General features: G+C 45.7%; 1 protein-coding gene across 2 annotated transcripts in view; it reads left to right on the forward strand.

The window, feature by feature from the left end:
• LOC121876624 (protein Wnt-5b-like) overlaps positions 1-20,435 on the forward strand; it is a 76,899-nt gene that overhangs the window by 46,579 nt on the left and 9,885 nt on the right. For both annotated transcript variants that reach the window (XM_042381904.1, XM_042381903.1), the window contains one exon: positions 16,865-17,003. In XM_042381904.1, coding sequence (XP_042237838.1) covers positions 16,865-17,003 — 139 coding nt within the window. The remainder of the gene's footprint in view (positions 1-16,864; positions 17,004-20,435) is intronic.

The following is a 20,435-nucleotide window of genomic DNA, read 5'->3' on the forward strand; positions in this document are numbered from 1 at the left end:
GATATTTTGTTGACATATTTCTCTTCAGTTTGTTTCAAGTTAAAGTGTGATGTTACTCCCCTGGCGACCTTATAGTTACTGTTATTTTACAGGACCTGACACGACTTTTGGTTAATAGAAGTTGACTATATATGAACTTAGGTTATCAGAAACTCAACCAAGATTATTATTTTTTTTGTAGTTTTATCTTATTTCAATGTCTCAGTGAAGTCAGCTCCTCTTAATTTATAATGTACACAGATATTTTGTATTTTCCCGTAATAATGTATGAGTGTTGGTTAGGTTGTGGTCTGTGGACGATCCTAATTGATTAATGAAACATCTGTATCAAATATATGAGCTGCCTGTCGGAGTATGGACGTTCTTGAAGCTGTATCAGTCTAATTTTTTTTACAAGAAAGTGTATTTGTACCAGCCAATCATAACTTAAATTTACCAGACAACAGAAATTACTAGAACTGGTTTGAGTTTGATGAAGATAATTGGGAATAAGAAGCTTCTTTTTTTTTCAGGGGCTACAGCTTCACAATTTAATTTTCGCAAAGCCTTCTTATCCCTCGTGTTCCATTATCCGTGCTGACGTGAACAAGATTAAGGTGGGCGCTTAAGCAGGTCCACGGCTGACTCAAATCTCCTATATACGTGCTGCTTGAGGGTTAGTGTGTGTGTGTGTGTGTGTGTGTGTGTGTGTGTGTGTGTGTGTGTGTGTGTGTGTGTGTGTGTCTCAACCACCGTTAACACCCCAGTACAACAATAGCTATACACGTGTTGTTTCTCTGATAGACTGAGGCGACCGTAATTGTATCGTAAGAAAAATTTCCCTCAGATAATTTCAAAAGACATCAGTTTGGCGGTGAGTTGTTGTGGCTCTCATGGACTAGCTTTGGTTGTGTCGAATTATGGTTTACAAGTTTTTTATAAGCTTGTACTCTCTATGTACACCTGCTGAACCAGTGTGTCCTTGTTTCACGATTTTACTGAATATGTATGTATGTATGTATGTATGTATGTGTACCTACAAGCTGAACACCCACCTACCTACCTACCTACCTACTTACCTTACCTTACCTTACCTTACCTTACCTTACCTACCTATCCACTTACCTACCTACCTACTTCGAGTCCTCCATTCCGTCTTCTCGCTTAACCTATTAAAAAACAATTAATTACCTCTGTTGGATCACCTGGACATGAGACATCCACAGCTTATTTCACCTGATGATTAAAACACCCTAACACTACCTGGGGGATTAGGTTAGGATAGGATAGGATAGATTAGGTTAGGATAGGATAGGATAGATTAGGTTAGGATAGGATAGGTTACGTTAGTTTATTTAATTATCAGGTGAAATCTAGTGGGGTGCCCAATCTTCAGGTGATCGTCGCATTTATTCATGCACCGAATATCGCTGCCAAAAGATATAAGAAAACACTAAGTTATTTTTTATGATTCTTTAATTACATTTTGTATGTTGGAATGCCAGAGAAGCGGAGTCTTAGTTAAAGAACTGATAGAAAACTTGTTTGAGAGAGAGAGAGGGGGGTGGGGGGGGGCTGGTGGAAGAAAGGTTAGTGTTTAAGACTATCAAGAAGGATTACCTTCCTCGGGTGATCCTCTGTTGTTCCTTCCTCACCCGCTGATAACAACCATACCTGTTATTTCCTAACTTAACCTAACCTTACCCAACCCGACCCGACCATAGCTGTTATATCCCAACCTAACCTAACCCAACCCAACCCAGGTATGATTTGTTTACTCTTTATTAATAAACGACGTATTAAATAAAACTGAGCAAACTTGACCATAGATAAACTAATTTCCTCTTAAGTTATACCAATAAAAATTTATCTTTATTTAGCAAAATCATTTGTTGCGTTTTCCAGGCTTTATCAAATGTTAATTCACATTTTGTATTACACACACACACACACACACACACACACACACACACACACACACACACACACAATGCCTCGCCTGGTGGTGTATTATTGTCCAGTAATCAGTAGGTCAGCCTTAACCATTACAACTCATCCTATCAACACCGACAAGGAACCCGGACACGGTGTCTCCGGGTACTTATCCTGGAGCCAGTACCCAGACAGAGGCACAAACGTAAATACACCACCACACGGATAGGAAGACCCGCCCTGCGTGGCTTGTAACCTCCTGCTTTCAGTTTCTTTCAGTGCTTGCAATTCAATGAAGCATTTTATTGGAGGAGCCAAATACTGCCCTTTTGCGTCACGGCATTTTATCGGACAACGTAAACATTGTTCCATCTTATCATGTGGACCCACTGTGTGATCAGACCTGTGGTGCAGGGACTCGCCTACAGTATAATGCAGGGAACAGAAGCGAGGTTTAAGTCAGAAAGTAATCCAGCCTTTTATAGTGTGTTGCAAGGCAATCTTTTCGAGCTGTTCTCTTTGGTATAAATACCGTAATTATTTTCTCTTCTTGTTCTGGATTATTTATTTATTATCTCATCTTTTCTCTTATATCTACAAAGCGTTCAGCACGGGTAGTCACCTATTGGATTAGATATCGACTGTCGTTCGTGTGTTTGGAAATGTAAGAAATATTTATTTTACCGCAGCAACAGAGTGTCTGGGTGATGGGAAGGTGTGTTGTTGGCAGGTGTGGGAAAGGATGTGGTGCTGCTGGTAGTGTGTTGTGCTGGGTTGTGTGAAACGACAGTGACACACCAGGGCAACACCACACAACACAACACACCGGGGTGGCCAATTAAATTCACTGACAGCAAATTTAAGACTGATGAGATCATGATATTGGCTATTACGACCGTGAAAGGTGTTGATTTGCTGGAAGGAAAAAAGTGTGTGTGTGTGTGTGTGTGTGTGTGTGTGTGTCTGTGTGTGTGTGTGTGATATAGAATTTACCGCTTATAATATAGGTTTAATGTGTTTACAAATCCCTGGTCTTCGAGGTACGTAACTGTCTGCTCCAAGTATTACATCATGGATATATGAGGTTAGCTTTTAGAGGTGACATTTTAGGAGGAGTTTGCATGAGTTAGAGCTGTTCTCTGGCACGGGAAACGTAATGCGTATCTCAGTATGCAAATATGAGTTTTACTAGCGGGTGTGGGATCTAGTTTGGTGGGGGGACTCCTTGAAGACGTGAGAGATGGTATAACTTGGGAGGAGGTGCATGGCGAGGGGGTCGACGGGTGTTTGAGGTTGTAAGTGGTGTTGATGATTGTGATTTTCGTGATGTTGTGGGAGTATTTCAGCAACTTTTCTCCCACAACCCCTCACGAGATGCTGTGTGAAGCTGTGTTACCCAAGGGCTAGTTCCGGACTGTGCTTGACGATACGTGAGGATCATGAGGACACGGAACACGAGTTTACTGTGAATGACTTGATAGAGTGTAGACATTCACACTCCAGAGGCTCATCACGAACCCCAAGAGTATATCGGAGGACTGAGCCAATAATGGTATTCCGAAACAATATCGGGAACTTTACAATAGTATCAGAAACTTTACTTACGAAAAGGAACTTGATAGCTTATCTGTTTTGTTTTCAGTAAATTGGCCCCCGGTGAGGTGACTAATATATAGTATACGTGGGTGTGGCGGATTATGGTAAATTAATTGTCGTTTGAAGATCATTTGAACGATAACGTCAACAAGGTGTCTGAGCCAGTGATCGTTCCCTCACACAAACTTAGAAAACACGAGATAGCTGTAGATGGCCCTGGTCACACCACATTCAGAGTACACAAGTGCAATATGGCGTCCCCACAAAGTGAAAGGCATCCACGCAATCGAAAGTGTTCATAGACAGACAACGTAATTGATAACCGGGCTGAGGACTGAGTTGTGAAGACCGTGTGGGGAACCGGAGCCTCCATCAGTGGTGAGACGCAATATACGTGAGGATGTGATCAAGACGTACCACGAGGCAGCCTGCCCGAGATTGAGGCCACATAACGGCATTACCAGAAGGTCACAGCATTAAGGTCTTCGAGACTCGTCCACAGACCAAGCTGAGGCTGAGTAACTTCAACCTGCGTATTGTACACGTCTGGCAGAACTTACCTGAGGAGATGGTCAGGTCTTCACACCTGTTGACCTTCGAAGTACGACCGGTCAAGAATTAGGTAGGTGAACATGTTGTCTACAGTGTATCAACGACATCTTCTAACCTATTAAGAATACCGTACACAAACAGATGAAGATCTGAACATACAGGCCAGACGCCTATTTCCAGAACAGATACGAGTAAGTGTCAAGTGTTTGTGTGTTCCGTCAAGATCTTGAGTGTTTGTGAACGTGTGGTACCACATGTGCATATGTGGCTATAGATTTGGAACTTTATGTTGAACTGTGGGTGCACAAGTGTTTAATTGCGTACATGTACAGTTATCCTGGCGTAACTCTGTGTACACATGAGTGTATTCTAACGTGTCAATGTGCATATATGTTTTGTGACTGGGTTGTGTGTGTTATTTTTGCAGGTATTGTTGTGTTTTGGTACGCCTTTTTTGAGTGTGTGTACAGGCACTCTGTGTAAGCGTCATGGTGGCTGTAGGGTTTACGTCCTCGCCACCCCACACAGGAAGGTCCGTCTCCCACTTAACCTGATATAATTCACCTCGACTTGTTTACTTAACTCCCTCCTTTCTCCACTTGCACCGGGGAGACACCCGCTACCGCTTACAATACCTAATAAACCACTTAAAAATATCTGGGCAGGAGGAGGAGGAGGAGACCCTGGAAACATTGGTGTGTGTGTGAGGGTTTATTGTCGGGTCTCAGCAGTATAATCACCTTCAGAATCACCTCTAAAGCCTTTTACCAGATGATACTACCCACACCATCTCCACCATCCTTCGAGCCTCGCCCACCGCGCCGCCGTCTACCACACACACACACACACACACACACACACACACACACACCCACACCCATAAACCCCCCTCCTCCACGCCAACACGCCTATCACTCCATCTACAGTCTCTACGCCCATCACGCCGTCTTCAGAGCCTCACCGCCCCTCGCCCCTCACACACTATCTACGCAGTCACTCCATCATGTTTCTACGTCTCCGCGAACTCCACGCCTCTTCAACGCATTTCCACTCAACGCCAACCACATCCTCCGAGTCACCACGCCTGTAACGTTTCCACGCCTTGCCAGTACGTGCCCACGCCGCTACAGCACCAACAGTATAATTGTGATTACAATGGTGTTGAAATACAGAACTCGTACAGGTGCTCAAGTGTTCAGGTCAGACGACAAACGGGATGCAAGAGTCAGGTCACAGCAGAAATATAGTCAGGTCACAACAGAATGATAGACATGTATTAGAAGTAGTCAGGGCATAACAGAAATACAGTCAGGTCACAACAGAGACAGAGTCAGGTCACAACAGAAACAAGGAGTTAGGTCACAACAGAAACAAGAGTCAGGTCACACCAGAAACATGGAGTCAGGTCACAACGGAAACAGATAGTCATGTCACAACAGAAACAGATAGTCATGTCACAACGGAAACAGAGAGTCGGGTCACAACAGAAACAGGGAGTCAGGTCACAACAGAAACAGATACTCGGATCACAACAAAAACATAAAATCAGGTCACAACAGAAACAGAGTCGGGTCACAACGTAAACAAGAGTCAGGTCACAACATAAACAAGAGTCAGGCCACAGGAATAAGTCAGGTCACAGCAGAAGCAGAGTCAGATCACAACAGAAGCAGATAGTCAGGTCACAACAGAAACATAGATCACAACAGAAACATATAGTCAGGTCACAACAGAAACAGGGAGTCAGGTCACAACAGAAACAGAGTCAGGTCACAGCAGAAACAGAGAGTCAGATCACAACAGAAACAGAGAATCAGGTCACAACAGAAGCAGATAGTCAGGTTACAACAGAAACAGAGAGTCAGGTCACAACATAAACAGAGAATCAGGTTACAGCAGAAACAAATTCAGGTCACAACAGAAACAGAGTCAGGTCACAGCATAAACAGAGTCAGGTCACAACAGAAACAAATTCAGGTCACAACAGAAACAGAGAGTCAGGTCCGGGGGAGAGGCCAGCAATCTCACAATTCCAATGATACGTTTCTGATAATGACGGTGATCTGTGGCTGAGTTATAGCGGCTGGTTATGTTCCAACGATGACAGTGTGTGTGTGTGTGTGTGTGTGTGTGTGTGTGTGTGTGTGTGTGTGTGTGTGTGTGTGTGTGTGTGTGTGTGTGTGTGTGTGTGTGCATTTTAAGGTCGTATGATGTGGATATGATGCGGAAAGTCACACACACACACACACACACACACACACACACACACACACACACACACACACCATTGCTTCAGGTATACACAGGTAACAACAGACAGACAAATGAGACGGTGAGAGAGAGAGGAGAAATGGTGGTAGGAGACAAGAAGACAGGGAGAACAGACAGAATCTGAAGATAAGAAGGAGAAGCAGTAGACAGATGATAGGCAGGAAGGAAAGAGGAGAGACAGGAGACAGGGGAAAGCAGAGACAGGAGGTAAGGAGGAGAGACAAGAGGCAAGGAGGAGAAACAGATAGGAGACAGAGAGGAGAGACTACAGGAGGAGAGACAGAGAGAGCAGGGAGGAGAAACAGATAGGAGACAGAGAGGAGAGACTGGGAGACGGGAAGCAGGGAGGAGAAACAGAGATAGGAGACAGAGAAGAGAGACAGGAGACAGGGAGGAGAAACAGGGATAGGAGACAGAGAGGAGTGACTGGGAGACAGGGAGGAGAAACAGAGATAGGAGACAGAGGAGAGATTGTGAGACAGGAGGCAGAGAGGAGAGACAGGAGGCAGGGAATAGACAGGGAGGAAATAGGAGAGACGAGAGGGAGGGAGGAGAGACACAGTTATCCCAGGTACACTCAACAGGCGGCAGCATCGTGGCCGGTGTGTGCCGTGTAATCATCAAGCCTGACCTAAGGACCAATACCTACCTATTATTACCTTTTTCAATATCAATGAGGAAGTGGGTGAGGGGAGGGGGGTAGACAGAATGGAGGGTTCGTCCACGAAGCCATCGGGTAAACTGACTAAATAATATATTTTTTTAATTCGTGTGTGTGTGTGTGTGTGTGTGTTGAAGTCACCAGGGTTTACCGACACACCATAATGACATTTTTCAGTACGCATTATCTGGGATTCATAGTTGCTAACTTAGCCCGGGGAAAAGTGTCAATATTGGCCCAGGAGTTGAGTAAATGACAGCGAGGGGGCAAGACAGTGCAGCTCCATCAGGTGTCGAGGGTGGAGCGACCGTGGGAGATGGAGAGGAGGCTGGACCTAATGTATGGGTGGTGTTGGGAGGACGGTGCAGGGGGATGACGTGGCGCTGGTCGACCACTGCTGAGGGACTCCTGCACTACCACTGTAACGTCTGTCTGTCTACCTGCTTGTCTATCTGTCTCCCGTCTGGCATTCCTCTCTCACTGTCAGTCCCTATTAAGCAAAGACTTTAATATACGCGTTAAAAGTTTATGATTTAATTTTCGGCCGCGCTCTTCACTAGTAGGTAAGACAACGTGCTGGGAGAGAAGGTGAGGGCGGGGGAGGCGAATCCTTAGTCCTTACTCGGTGTTACAGGGGAGTATAGACCACGTGTTAGTGGTGGTTGTTGATGGTCGCCAACACATCTTACACACTGCGGGTAGACCTTGAGCTGTACATACACTTAGCGGGAACACGGACTAACCCACCAACCTGCCCTATAGACTTTTTTTTTAGTAGTAGTAGAGAAAGCAGTGTAGTGGGTGAAGGAAAATTAGTGGAGGGACGAAAGAAGTAATAGTTGGACAATGGAAGAAGTTTAGGAGGTCGTACTGTAGTTGGCACTATGTGGTATTTTAGTTGGTTTTAGTTATTTCTCCAATTCCCCGCACCCCCCCTCCCCCGCCCCGGGTCTAACTCCAAAGACTCCCACCAGACAACTACAACAACCATACATGGTTCCCAAAAAGTTACCAAATCTCAAAAGGTCCATTACCACCGCTGATCTATATGGCCAGGCAATAAATAGACAACCCTCCCTAGACCAGCATCCGCCAGTAGGGATGAAATAAGGCCCTCAAAACACTCATATATGGGACAGGGTAGGATGTCTAGTGCCTGTACCGACAGACAATAACTAACCCATGACACAACCCTAACACACTATTAGCTTAGCTAACCCACAGCAAGGCGGTCAGCCCGCCCCCTACCTCTTGCTAAATTTCTTAAATTTCCTAACTATAACTTCCTTCCTCCACCTCTAATCTCCCCCTCCCACCTTCTCCCCCCTCTCTCTCTAAAAAAAGGTTCTGTGATGTACTATAGACTGGGAGGACAGCGTGAGCAGTGGAGGGAGAAAGAAGTGACTCCAGGAATGACGAGTTCACGGTTGTTTGGACATAACTACCATGTGCAGTACAGTATTCTCAGACAAGTACACGTGTGTGTGTGTGTGTGTTTCACAGGGAGTATGTATGTGTTTGTGTGTGTCAGAAAGTATGTGTGACTTTACAGTGTGTGTGTGTGTGTGTGTGTGTGTGTGTGTGTGCGTGTGCGTGTGTGTGTCTCACAGGGAGTATGTATGTGTTTGTGTGTGTCAGAAAGTATGTGTGACTTTACAGTGTGTGTGTGTGTGTGTGGTAGAGGGCGTGTGTGTGGTGGCGAGATAGTCCGGGGTGTGGTACAGTTCCTGGCCACAATGGCTGTGAGTGTGGTCGTTGGTGGGTCACGCCTCACCTAACATAGATGTGTGTTGCTACCCTAACACCTCCACCACTCCCCTCACCTCCACTCCCCTCACCTCCACTCCCCTCACCTACTTACCCACCCTTCCCCTAACTTCACTTACCCTCCCCCTCTCTCCCTTCCTCTCACCTCCTTACCGTCATCTCCCCTCACTTCACTTACCCTTCCTTCTCCTCTTCTACTTGCCTTCTCTACTTACCCTTCCCTTCTTCCCTTTCCCCTAACCTTCTTACCCTCCCCTGCTCTCTTGCCCTAACACTTTCATCTCTCCCCCTTCCATAAGCTAACCTAACCTAACATTTTAAACGTCACTCCAAGCTATTTCTAACGTCACTTATGTCTCAGCTTAAGGTTATTTTGCTTGGTATTGAGAAAGAATAGTTGAGGAACATAACTGTAATGAGAAATAAAAGCTTGAAGTAGGAAGTAAAGCCTCGTTTTTCCCTCTGTTATTAGGGACTGTAGGACCTTTGGTTTGGGCCAAGGAGGTTAGGACCTAACTTAACCGTGGCCCAAACGTCCGCTCACCGATATTATGACAAGCTCCCGGTGTTGAGCAGTGCCTTGGGGGTTGTGGGAAGGTCGGGGGAGGGTCGTAGGATATTGGTAGGTGCTGCGTCAACAGTCGAACACGTAGATGTCATATTAGCTGGGATGGGCGTAATCAGTTGCCATGTATTGTGTTCTGTGTTGACAAACAATCTCAGTGTGAATACAAAAAGTCACAGAATATTGTACTGCTGAAATATAGTTGTGTTTATCGCAGGTACTGTCAGGGTACGATCTTGTTATTCACCAAGTTTCTGTTACCATCGTGATGCGTACGGTGACCTTGTGGATACAGCTACACTTATTCGGGTACGAGGCCCCCAGTGCACCCATCTGGGAATTGGTACCAAATATTGATAGTGTGATAGTGTAAAAATTCTGACACACCGTACGTCAACACTGTTGAAGCGTCGTCAATAAAGTGGAACAAGCGATATACAGTATACCCCTAGACGTCACCATCAATCCGAGAGCCATAACGTTGATGTTGTTTATGAAAAATTAATGAAACGTTAAATTCCCTTCCAAATCATCAATCTAATTCCTATTATCGAACTCGCCCGAGCTCTTGGGGGGACGAATGATCCTGACAAGTTTCGGTAAAGTCTGTAATCCTCTGCAGGAGTTGACGACGCGCGCGATTCCATAACATACAGCCAGCGAACTCGTTCAGAAACCTGATTAGGCTCCAGGGAAGTGTTGTTGCCTCGCATAATGCCAGTGAGCACTACAGGCTGGCCACAATCTGTCCTAACCTGGCCTGGCTGGACAGACACACAGACAAGTCTAAGCGAACAGCCACTCAGACCAGCCAGGCCTGGACGGAGAGCCCTGGCCTGGCCCGACCTGGCCGGACAGCCACTCAGACGGCCTCGACAGCAAAAAACACTCTATGGACATTGCTTTACGAGTCATTAAGCTTTTATACACGATTCCCGAGCTGCAGTTTGCTGGATTGTGGCGCACTATTCTCCGCCAATCACCGGGGCGGAGTACATTACGAGGCTCGCTGATTGGCGGAGAGGCACGTGTGTCGGGGGCGTCATACGGCTCACCCCAGATCAAGCCAGCAAGTTCCATTTAATATAATGTTTGCTGTCGCTGGAAATGCCTCCGCCAACCACCTCCATATATTTACGATCTGGCCTACTAACAGCGTCTGGCTTAATCACACCCATGCTGAATTACCTATCAACCACCCAGAGCACGGCCCAACCGAGGGGATAACAGCCCCTGGTGAGAAATGTGACTGTGTGTGTGTGTGTGTGTGTGTGTGTGTGTGTGTGTGTGTGTGTGTGTGTGTGTGATAAAATGTATAAAGTGAGGAGAGAGAGAGAGAGGGGGGGGGTAATGAAAAGAGGGAGAGAGAAGGGTAAGTGAAAAGAGAGGAGAGAGATAAGTGAAAAGAGAGAGAAAGAAAAAATACATAGGTAAATGAAGAAAGAGAGAGACAGAAAGGAGAGCTTGATGAATTATTGAAATAAAAGACCCGTGCAGGTTGAGGCGCTCCTAGGTGACGTGAGACAAAAATGAGGGTCCAGGCCAAGGGGGTCCTGAGTCACTCTAATATCTTGGGGATTTTAGGGATTTACCTCCGGCCCTAATTATTACTGCTAATGAAGGACCTGACCCTTCCCTTCCCTTCCCTTCCCTTCCCTTTTCCCCTCTTCACGTTTCACTTCTTTTGACGCAATCTCTGTCCCTCCGTCTTTCCTCTCTCCTTTCTCCCTTCCTCCCTCCCTCCTTCCCTATCTCCCTCCCTCCTTCCTTCCTTCCTTCCTTCCTTCCCTCTCTCCCTCCCTCCTCCCTCCCTTCTTCCTTCCCCTCCCTTCCTCCTTCGTTTCTCTCCTTCCTCCCTCCCTCCTTCCCTATCTCCCTCCCTCCTTCCTCCTTCCTTCCTTCCTTCCTTCCTTCCCTCTCTCCCTCCCTCCTTCCAGACGTCATCCCTATTCCTCCTTACGGTCCTCTCTCCCTCCCTCCTCTCCCTCTCCTGACGCTCCTCCCTCCCTCCTGATGTCCATCTCTTCTCCTTCCTGACGCGGCCCCTTCTCCTCCCTTCCCCTTTCCTTACCTCCCACCCCCTTTCCTTTTCCAGACGCCATCCTTATCCTTCCCTTCATCCATCCTCTCCTGACTCCACTCCTTCTCTTGCTTCTGACGGCCCTACTTTCTCACCCCTCCCTCCCTCCCTCCCTCCCTTCTCCCACGCGACCCTACTTTAGTCTTGACGCCCTCCCTCCCTATCCCTCTTGACCCCACCCTTTCCTCTCCTCCCTCTCTCTTCCCTCCTGTTAATACTTCCCTCCCTCTCTTGTCCCTCTTGCTGGTACTTCCCTCCCCCTCCCCACCCATACCCTCCCCTCATCCCTTCCCTCCTTCTCCCTCGTTACCTTCTCCAAATTCGGCTCTCTGACTCCTCCCTCCCTCTTTGCCCCTTCTGATTGGTTGGATGGAAGGGGAAAAGATTGGAGGGAGAGGACGGGGAGATGAAGCAAAGGGGAAGGGAAGATGAGGGGACGGGGAGGCGATGTGAAAGAAGTGGGATGAAGTGGGAGGCAGGAGAGGTGATGGGAGTGGCGGGGAGATAAAGTTGAGGAGAAGGGGAGAAGACCTAACGTAACGTAACATAACATAACATAACCTAACCCTAACATAACCTAACCTAACATAACCTAACCTAACCTAACCTAACACCCCCCCTTCAAATAGCGTTAGGATATTTAGACTCCAGAAACAGCCAAGACCTAGCACCTGACACACCGGTAAACAATGGGCGTGGGATGACTGGACGAATACACAATAACATGAACTTCGACTTGGATACCAAACCCCCACATTAGAAGACTGAAACTTATAGGTTGTAGTCGTATAAATTTCTGTATTTTAGTGTGAGTGAGATTTCCAGGTGAGAAGATTAATTTTATTCATTACTTCATCTCTGTGTACCATCAACATGTTGCTCTGATTCACCCAACACAGCATCCACGGTCTCAAGATCCACGTGGGTAATGTTAGAACGTATCTGAGTGGCTCACTTAATCTTCGACACATACGGCGGCCAAACTATTGACATAACTGAACAGAAACTACTGTTACTAAGTGCGTTCCCTCATCATCAGGTACTGGATTAATTTAGTCTACGAATTTTAAAGAATTACTCGTTGATTTTCCTCGTTACTGAGATTTAGAATGTAGTTGGCGACCTTAACACAGTACTGGAAGGTTGCGGTCAAAATGTCACTGGTCACCCCGAGACTGTGTCGTATATATACAGCTGTTTTCTTATCCAGGGTTACGACAACCAAACTCGAACTAAGAGTCTTTGAGAATCTCGGTCCCGCCCTGCCTGGTCCCACACCCACACTAGACTCCTTGATGAAATCTCTCGTGATTGTAGACTTTATTAGCGAAGGAACAGGTCAGTAGGAGTGTACCCCCCTTCTCTTTCCCCCTCCCCAACATCGTGGCCGTGAGGGTGTGTGGAGGGCCATATATATGAGAATGGTGGCCAGGCCGGGCCATACAGGGCCCCCGCCCACCCTCGGAGTGACAGACTCACTTCTCCCCAGGTATTACCCACGATTTATCGAGGCCACAATCTGCTGGCGAAAAAGTTTGCCACATTTTGCAGCTTGTAGACGAGGGGAGAGATCTAGCAGTGGGAGGGGGGAGAGGGTCGGGGAGGAGGGGAGAATGTCGTGAGGGGGTAGGAGAAGGGGTGAGGGTTGGATCAGAGGCGAGGGCGGAACTAAGGGTGAGGAGAGGTTCGTGGAGGGAGGAGGAAGGATAATATAGAAAACGGGAGGTCAGTGAGGGAGAGACGTAAACAGAAGACATTCCTTACTAAAGTCATGAGTGTTGTGAGGGAAGGAGGTACAGTATAGTGCCCCCCCTACACTTCGCTCCGCAGCATCACACAACATAAAACAAAACACCTGTGTATCTCACCAACTTGTGGCTTTATATTCCTGACATTTACTCGTCCTTGTGGTCTGTCTTCATCCCGTCCCTTCATCCTATCCTATCTTATGCTGCTTCTTCTATCACTCCTTATTCCTCCATATCCTCTTACCTTATCTCTGGTCCTCCTCTTCCTCTTGGTGTTTCCTCTTTCCAACAAACTTCTCTCTTCCTTCGCTGCTCATCCATCCTTCTCCCTCCTCCTGATAGCCTCTCACTTACGCTGGCCTTCTAACAAACCTCACACACTTTTTGAACCATTTCCTGTAAAATTTTGGGCGACTCGTAGAATAAATAAACTAAGACCAAAAATACATTAACTATCACCCTGAATTGCATCATGGTCAAGGTCACAAGGTCAGGTCAAAACAACAATGGAAAAAAAACTATCTAAAAAAAATATATATGGAATGGTTTTTTTTTGCCTTTTAGTTAAGTCCGTCGGTCGGGTCCCGGACAAAATCCCCCGAAGACAAAACCTCCTTGGACTAAACCTCCACAGTTAAAGGTTTCTCAAGGTTAGGTTAAGTTAGGTTAGGTTAGGTTAAGGTAGGTTCTTATCCTAGGGAGATTTTGTCTTACACTCCCGTCGATGGTTCACCCCAATCACTCAATACTACAGTTTAAGAGCTCACACTTTGTACATAGCTCTGAAATCATGAGTTCATTGCGGGCGTCACAGGTCATCTATTCACCTGACCAATGTAAAAAAAAAAAAAAGGCACCTGCTAATTAGTACAACATAAACAATCGTGAGTAAAAGTAACCAGATACAAAACAGAAAAAAAGAAAACAAACGAGAGAGAGAGAGAGAGAGAGAGAGAGAGAGAGAGAGAGAGAGAGAGAGAGAGAGAGTACATTATTCCCAAATTGGTTCTCCTCCCCAACCCTTTATTGGTAATGTCCAAGATATTGTCCCTTTTACTCTCAGCTCACAAACTGGACCATAGCGTTCCTCTGGGGGGTGGAGGGATGGGGGGTAAGGGGGAGAGGTGAGGAGGGAGGGGAGAGGGGGGGGGGAGTATTACGGTGCTGTGGAAAGAAGGAATGGGTGATGATGGTGTATTAGAGTCCACGGATGATTAGAGAAAAAGGGGGGAGAGGCGGTGGAAGCACTATTGGGGAGAGAAGCGCTGTTGGGGAGAGAAGCGCTGTTGGGGAGAGAAGCACTGTTGGGGAGAGAAGCACTGATGTTTTTACTCATCGCCTCGTACACCCGGGCTACTGCTTATGTGGTCAGGGAAATGAATCAGGTTTCTGGACAACTCAATCCAGCTGCACCAAGGAGAGCAGACGCCAATCTTGTCTCGTGGCTTCAGGCAGATTGCTTCTACACTATAACCTGAGTGTGATACTGAGATTTGGAGATGGTCGCCCACAGATAACTCTTTTTTTTATCTTATGACGTAGGTTAGTTATTTGTATGAACATTTTAACCAATCAGCAGTGAGCTGTAAGTACTTCTTCTCTGGTGGAGTACAACGTAAACTAACGGGTTCTTTGTTGCCCGCCTGAGGTGCTTAGTTCTGGGACTGACGGAAGAAGACTCATTCCTGTCTGTACTGTGTGATAAGGCGAACACTGGTGAGGGCGTACTGGCAGCTGAGGTGCCTCACACAACAACAAGGATTACACACTGAGATTTCACATCAGTATTTCGGCTATTAATCTCTGCAGGAACACTGGGCTCTTTCCAGTCATTTATTCGTCATAATATGAACAGTGAAGCAGTAGCATTTTGTAGAACGTTAGTAAAAAAAACCCAACTGACTCATTAGTTACAAGCTGCTTAAAATTGCATAAGGTTAAAAGTCGAATGACAACTGTGAAAGTCATGAAAGCAGATCCCTGACTATAGGCACAGTACCTCAGTTTGGCCAGTAGTTACATCAACAGTGGTCAGAGGCTAACTGTATATTGGACATTGTAAATCATGAGTGAGTGATGAGAGATAAAGATTTGGTTGAGACAAAGGGTAAAGATGACAACAGTGACAGGCAGTGTATTAAATGTCTGAATCTATGTTGCTCTTATTCCTCTTTTATACTCAGCACAGTGCAAGAAGAAAGTTCCTCACTCAAGCTGTGTTCTGCGGCCTGAGTGCTGGGATCTGTGTCCAGGGGCTGTATCCTGCCTCACCCTTAACCTTTAATATTGTGTCTGCCAATTAAGGTCTTTTGACTGGATAAATGTACATGCCTATGTTTTATTAAGGCCGGGTTTATTAAGTGGTATACGTAAATGGGTTATATAGTGGGTGAGAAGGAGTCCATCATAACGTGAACAGTCTTACCCGAAACTCTCCCCGTAAACTTATAGAATGTAGTTATTAACCTCAGCTGTATCATAACACTACAACAGAATATAATAAGACTCGGAAATGAATTGTGTGTAGCAGAGGATGGTTGGTGTTCCGTGTTTCCCCCCATCACACGGGACGCTGCGGTGATAACACTGGACCAGCACCACCACTCCCACCTCCCGCACTCTGGGATTGAGAGGAGACGTTCTCCATTTAGGTGATAGTGATGGGTGGGAGTAGGAGATGGTGGGAGGAGGGGCTACCCATTAGGTCGATTAGCTATAAGGATCAACAAGAGCGCCGGAAGTTTGTTTACATTATGACATCACTGTGGACATGGCCCGCGGATTGGGGTTGTTAGTGAGGTAAGTAAGCGCTGCCCCTCACTGATTACCACTTAACCCATTATCCGCCATAGTGAAATATCCGGTGTTAATTTGTTACAACTGTTATTATTAAATGTAATTTATTTAATCGACTGCTGTATATATATATATATATATATATATATATATATATATATATATATATATATATATATATATATATATATATATATATATATATAAGTGAGACTGGTGAGTGTGGAAGTAGAAGTATTAGAGGTCAGGTCCAGTACAGTATATAAACCCGTCCTGTTGAATGAGTCGCCGTGTTTTGGTCGGGGTGTGAGATGAGTGGACGCATTAGTGATATTAGACACCCAGGGGACATCGCAGTTCCCACCCAAATTACTTCATGACGGCAGAGACGTCGTTTAATCAAGTAAAAGTGTCGTGTTAAGCCCTGAACGACGTGTGTTGGTAGCCGGGCTCCGGTATATAGTGTTTGGTGCAGTGAGTCGTAACGTCAAGACTGGGGGAACACTGACCAATGTTATTATGGATTTATGACAAAACTGGGCCATTACGGCGACTCAAAATGACAGCCAGCCTCGCCATCTTCGACATCATGTTTTCTGTGTCGTTACACTGAGTTTATTGAGCGGCTCCATCACCATCATGGTTGTATTATGACCACACACCTCCCACCATACACACCATCATTACAACCTGCTTCATTTTAATAATTTTACTTCATCTTTTCAGCTTGTTTCGGCCAAGAAAATATCTTAATGTTAAAGGAAATTTCGTGATTCATCTTGATAATTGTTTCGTCAACAGGATAATGTGGAGGTTAAAATCGTGATTTAATTTGTTTTTGTGTATATTTTTATTAGTCACACACACACACGTGTCAGGTATCAGCTAATTAACCCCCCGGACGTCTCTTGTTACAGGTTGCTGGGACTCAACAGCGCCCAGATGCAGAGTTCGGCGGAGCTGGCGCCACACAGGTACCGGGAGGAGTGCAACAACCTCACCTACCTCGTGGCCAAGCAGAAGCAGCTCTGTAGGCTGTCACAGAACGTCCTCAAGGTGAGAGGGGACAGAGGCGTGGATGAGAGGACGGCTTCAGTTATTCCTTGATCTTTCCTCATATTAAGTACTTTAGTGCTCATGGATGTTGTATGGTGAGGCAGAGACCGAAGTATTTAAACGTTTTTTTTTTTACACCATATTGCTGGGGCTGTCTGGGAGTGATCGTACTAGTGGTGTGTGGGGCACAGGGAGCGTGTAGAGGGGAGGTAGCGAGGAGAGTGTAGAGGGTAAGTGATTGGGGTACAAGGTCGAAGGAGAGAGAGAGAGAGAGAGGGGGGGGGGCTACAATGTGGGGAAGGGGTGAAGTAATGTATAGGGAGAAGGATGAGGAAGGCGGATAGCAGAAGGGAGAGAAAGAGGGAGGGAATGGCAAGGATGAAAGAGAGATAATGGACGTATATCACAGATCCAGCAGTGTGTGTGGAGGTGAGGGTGAAGGACGTGACCCCTGCCCCCGGTGTCTTCAATTGTCCTCACTGGTCGCGTCCTCCCGTGTACTCGTCATATCCAGCCTGTCATTTTTCCTGCCGAAGGGATAATTTACCTGTTGTGGTCTCCGAAGTGTAAATTGTTCGACATTATTGCCCCTAAATCTTGTATATTAACCATCCATTTTATGATAAGTTTATTTGTGTTTTGAATTATATTTCTGTCCTGATTTTATTGTTTCTTATCTAACGAGGACGTTGCCATGTCTCTCCTCTGATCATTGTGTTGTTTTTTTTGTTGCTTGCTGGAAGACTCTTAATGTATGCTGGGTGTCATTAACAAGTGGGGTTATCGTGAGGCTGGTGTCGTAATTTGTGTTGTGGTAGATGAGAGTGAGATGAAGAACAGCGAGGGACTGAGGCTGTCCATCTTAGACACATTTTTTTTTTCTCTCACTGTCTACGAGTTTTGTGATCTGCTGGTTAGAAAGTTGACTGTTCGCCTGCTTACTGTACAACCAATTACACTCTTGCTTGATTTTATATACACTATCAATACATGGTTACATTTTTCAAACACCACAGCGAGACCCGAGTATATTACATCTGCATTATGTGTATTCTCGTGAGCTCAAACAATCGTTACCTACACAGGCTTATGCACACACAGACGTGGCTGGTATACGGATCTATGTAGTGTCTTCCGTCAAAGTTTGATTAAGTGATGGGTGGGGAAGCGAGTGCATCTCCCTGGCTGGCTAACACAATTACGTTGAAAATGACGCCCCTGGTCCCGCCTCTATCGCTCCTCCCTGGCATCTGGCCGCCCACCACCACCCTCATCACTCCAGCCTCAAGTCGGAATTCTCACTGTTTCTTACATTCATTTTTTTTCCAGTAACTCGAGATATTAGAACGTGTGCAGCTACGGTAGAGTCTCAGTCATATATTGACGCCATTTTAACCTTCAGCTTTGTGTCTTTACTTAAGAGGCACATAGATGTGTTCTCGCAGTACCAATTCGAGACAAAAAAAAATTGTCTAAGAACTTTTGAGAATCGTGATCAAGTCGCCGTCCATCGCTCAAGACACCCACAAGCTTTATCTTCTTTAATTTACTAAATGGATAGCTATAGATATGTATTGGTTTTACTGTATTATTATTTTTTTACCCTGGAGGACGAAATAGAACTCTCCTTCCGTCTCCTTCCTTCCTCCCCCCTCCCTCCTTCCCTTCCTTCCTCCCCCCTCCCTCCGTCTCCTTCCTTCCTCCCCCCTCCCTCCTTCCCTCCCTTCTCTGCCACTTTCCTTTCCCTCTTTCCATCTATTTTATTTTACTTCTCCCTCTCTACGTTTAGCATAGGTTTTTGAATTGTCCAAATATTCGAACATTTATTCACATTTTACTTAGTCTCTCCCCCGTTTAACGTGTGTTTGTGTCTTGAGAAGGTGATGGGGGGGGGAGTGTAGGGGGGTCCTTCCTCGTGATAGTAGATGATGTGTTAAAGGGTATATAGGAAGGGAAAAGAAGAGTGATGGGAGAAAGGGAAGGGGAGACGAATGGGTAGTTCTCTTGGCTACACAAGTAAGTGGCGGCGTTGGTGATGGCAGTTGAGCGGACCATCAGGCGTCACTCATACTAATTAAAAATAAAACTTGTGATGTTTGAGGCTGAGTGGGTGTGTCGGCTGAGTGCCCCGCCCAGCCCTGTTTGTTGTTGTGTGCGGCGCCACCAGTAGTTTGTTTTGTTTTATAGAGATAGATTAAGAGGATTTGTTTTTCATTCTCCTGAGAGACGTAGAGCGAGGAGGCAATATGGTCAAGGCTTACAGATAGAAGACAGCGTTAAAAAGATGGAATAAATGACAGCACACCTAACAACAGATAAAGATTAGATAACCTTAGGATTATAAAGGGAAAACAGTTATAAAAGTTAGTAATACTGTAACTTAATTAACTCAGGGTCACATTGTTAAGGTCTCAGTATAGGTTGGGCAGATATATGAGTGATAATGGTTGGGTGTCAATAGGAGCTGCAGTTTTCTCTATTAATATATATATCTTTTTTGTTGAGTCATAAATCCAAGTACAGGTTCAGGGCAGGACACTTCTCTGAGAAAAAAGAAGATTGGATCGAATATTGAATTACTTCACGAAGACAAAATTTTAAAGGTTTTCGCTAATAGAATTATGATTAGTGTTGTAATGGTGAGAGAAGAAGACAAACAGACATACAATAACAGTGTACAGCGCTCACCTACCTCGCGCTATAAGGAGAGATTAGTAAATTAATGTGTTTATGGTAATTTAAGTGGCAATAATTCTCTCGTTATTAACTGTTTAACATCCACCTGTATACATCCCGTGCATGAGTTAGTAGTCAGGGGGAGAGGCTGTATAGAAGTGACCAGGAGCTGAATGTTTTGTGTGTGCGGACGCTGGTTGATGGGAACATGGCCGCCCAGGTAGACCAGCTCTTGTGCGGCCTTCACCTGTCACGCAAACTAATATCCCGTCTCACGGTATCGCCCCTCGCCCTCACTACAATTCATGAATATCGTCTGGCTTCTTAACACCTGCTGGTGAATATGCAAGTGGGGCCCGCCCACCCTGGTGCTCGACGTGTGGGTACCTGGAGGTGTGTGTTTATATGGTGTGGGTAGCTGGTGGTGTGGGTTTTAACCGACCGGTTAGTGAGCTGATATGTGGAGAAAGAGATTAGGGAAATCTCTGAGTACAGTGAATGGAGAGTTGTGGTGTGAGTTTGTATGGTGTAGGCAGTTGGGAAAGCCTGTTTACATGGTGGGAACAACTGTGTGGTGACCAGTTTGCACCGTCTTCTCTTGGCCTTTGCATGGTAAATTGTTTCGTCATCATCAGGTTCTGTTATTAATACTAACGCAACAGTTTTGTATCTTCAGTGTGTGTTAATGTTTGTGTTGGTTACTCCTTTGTTCGCCTGGTTTTATAGTTTGGTTTTTAAGCCCAATTTCGATGATCT

The sequence above is a fragment of the Homarus americanus genome, unplaced genomic scaffold (assembly GCF_018991925.1).
Source record: "Homarus americanus isolate GMGI-L3 unplaced genomic scaffold, GMGI_Hamer_2.0 scaffold28, whole genome shotgun sequence".
NCBI lineage: Eukaryota > Metazoa > Arthropoda > Malacostraca > Decapoda > Nephropidae > Homarus > Homarus americanus.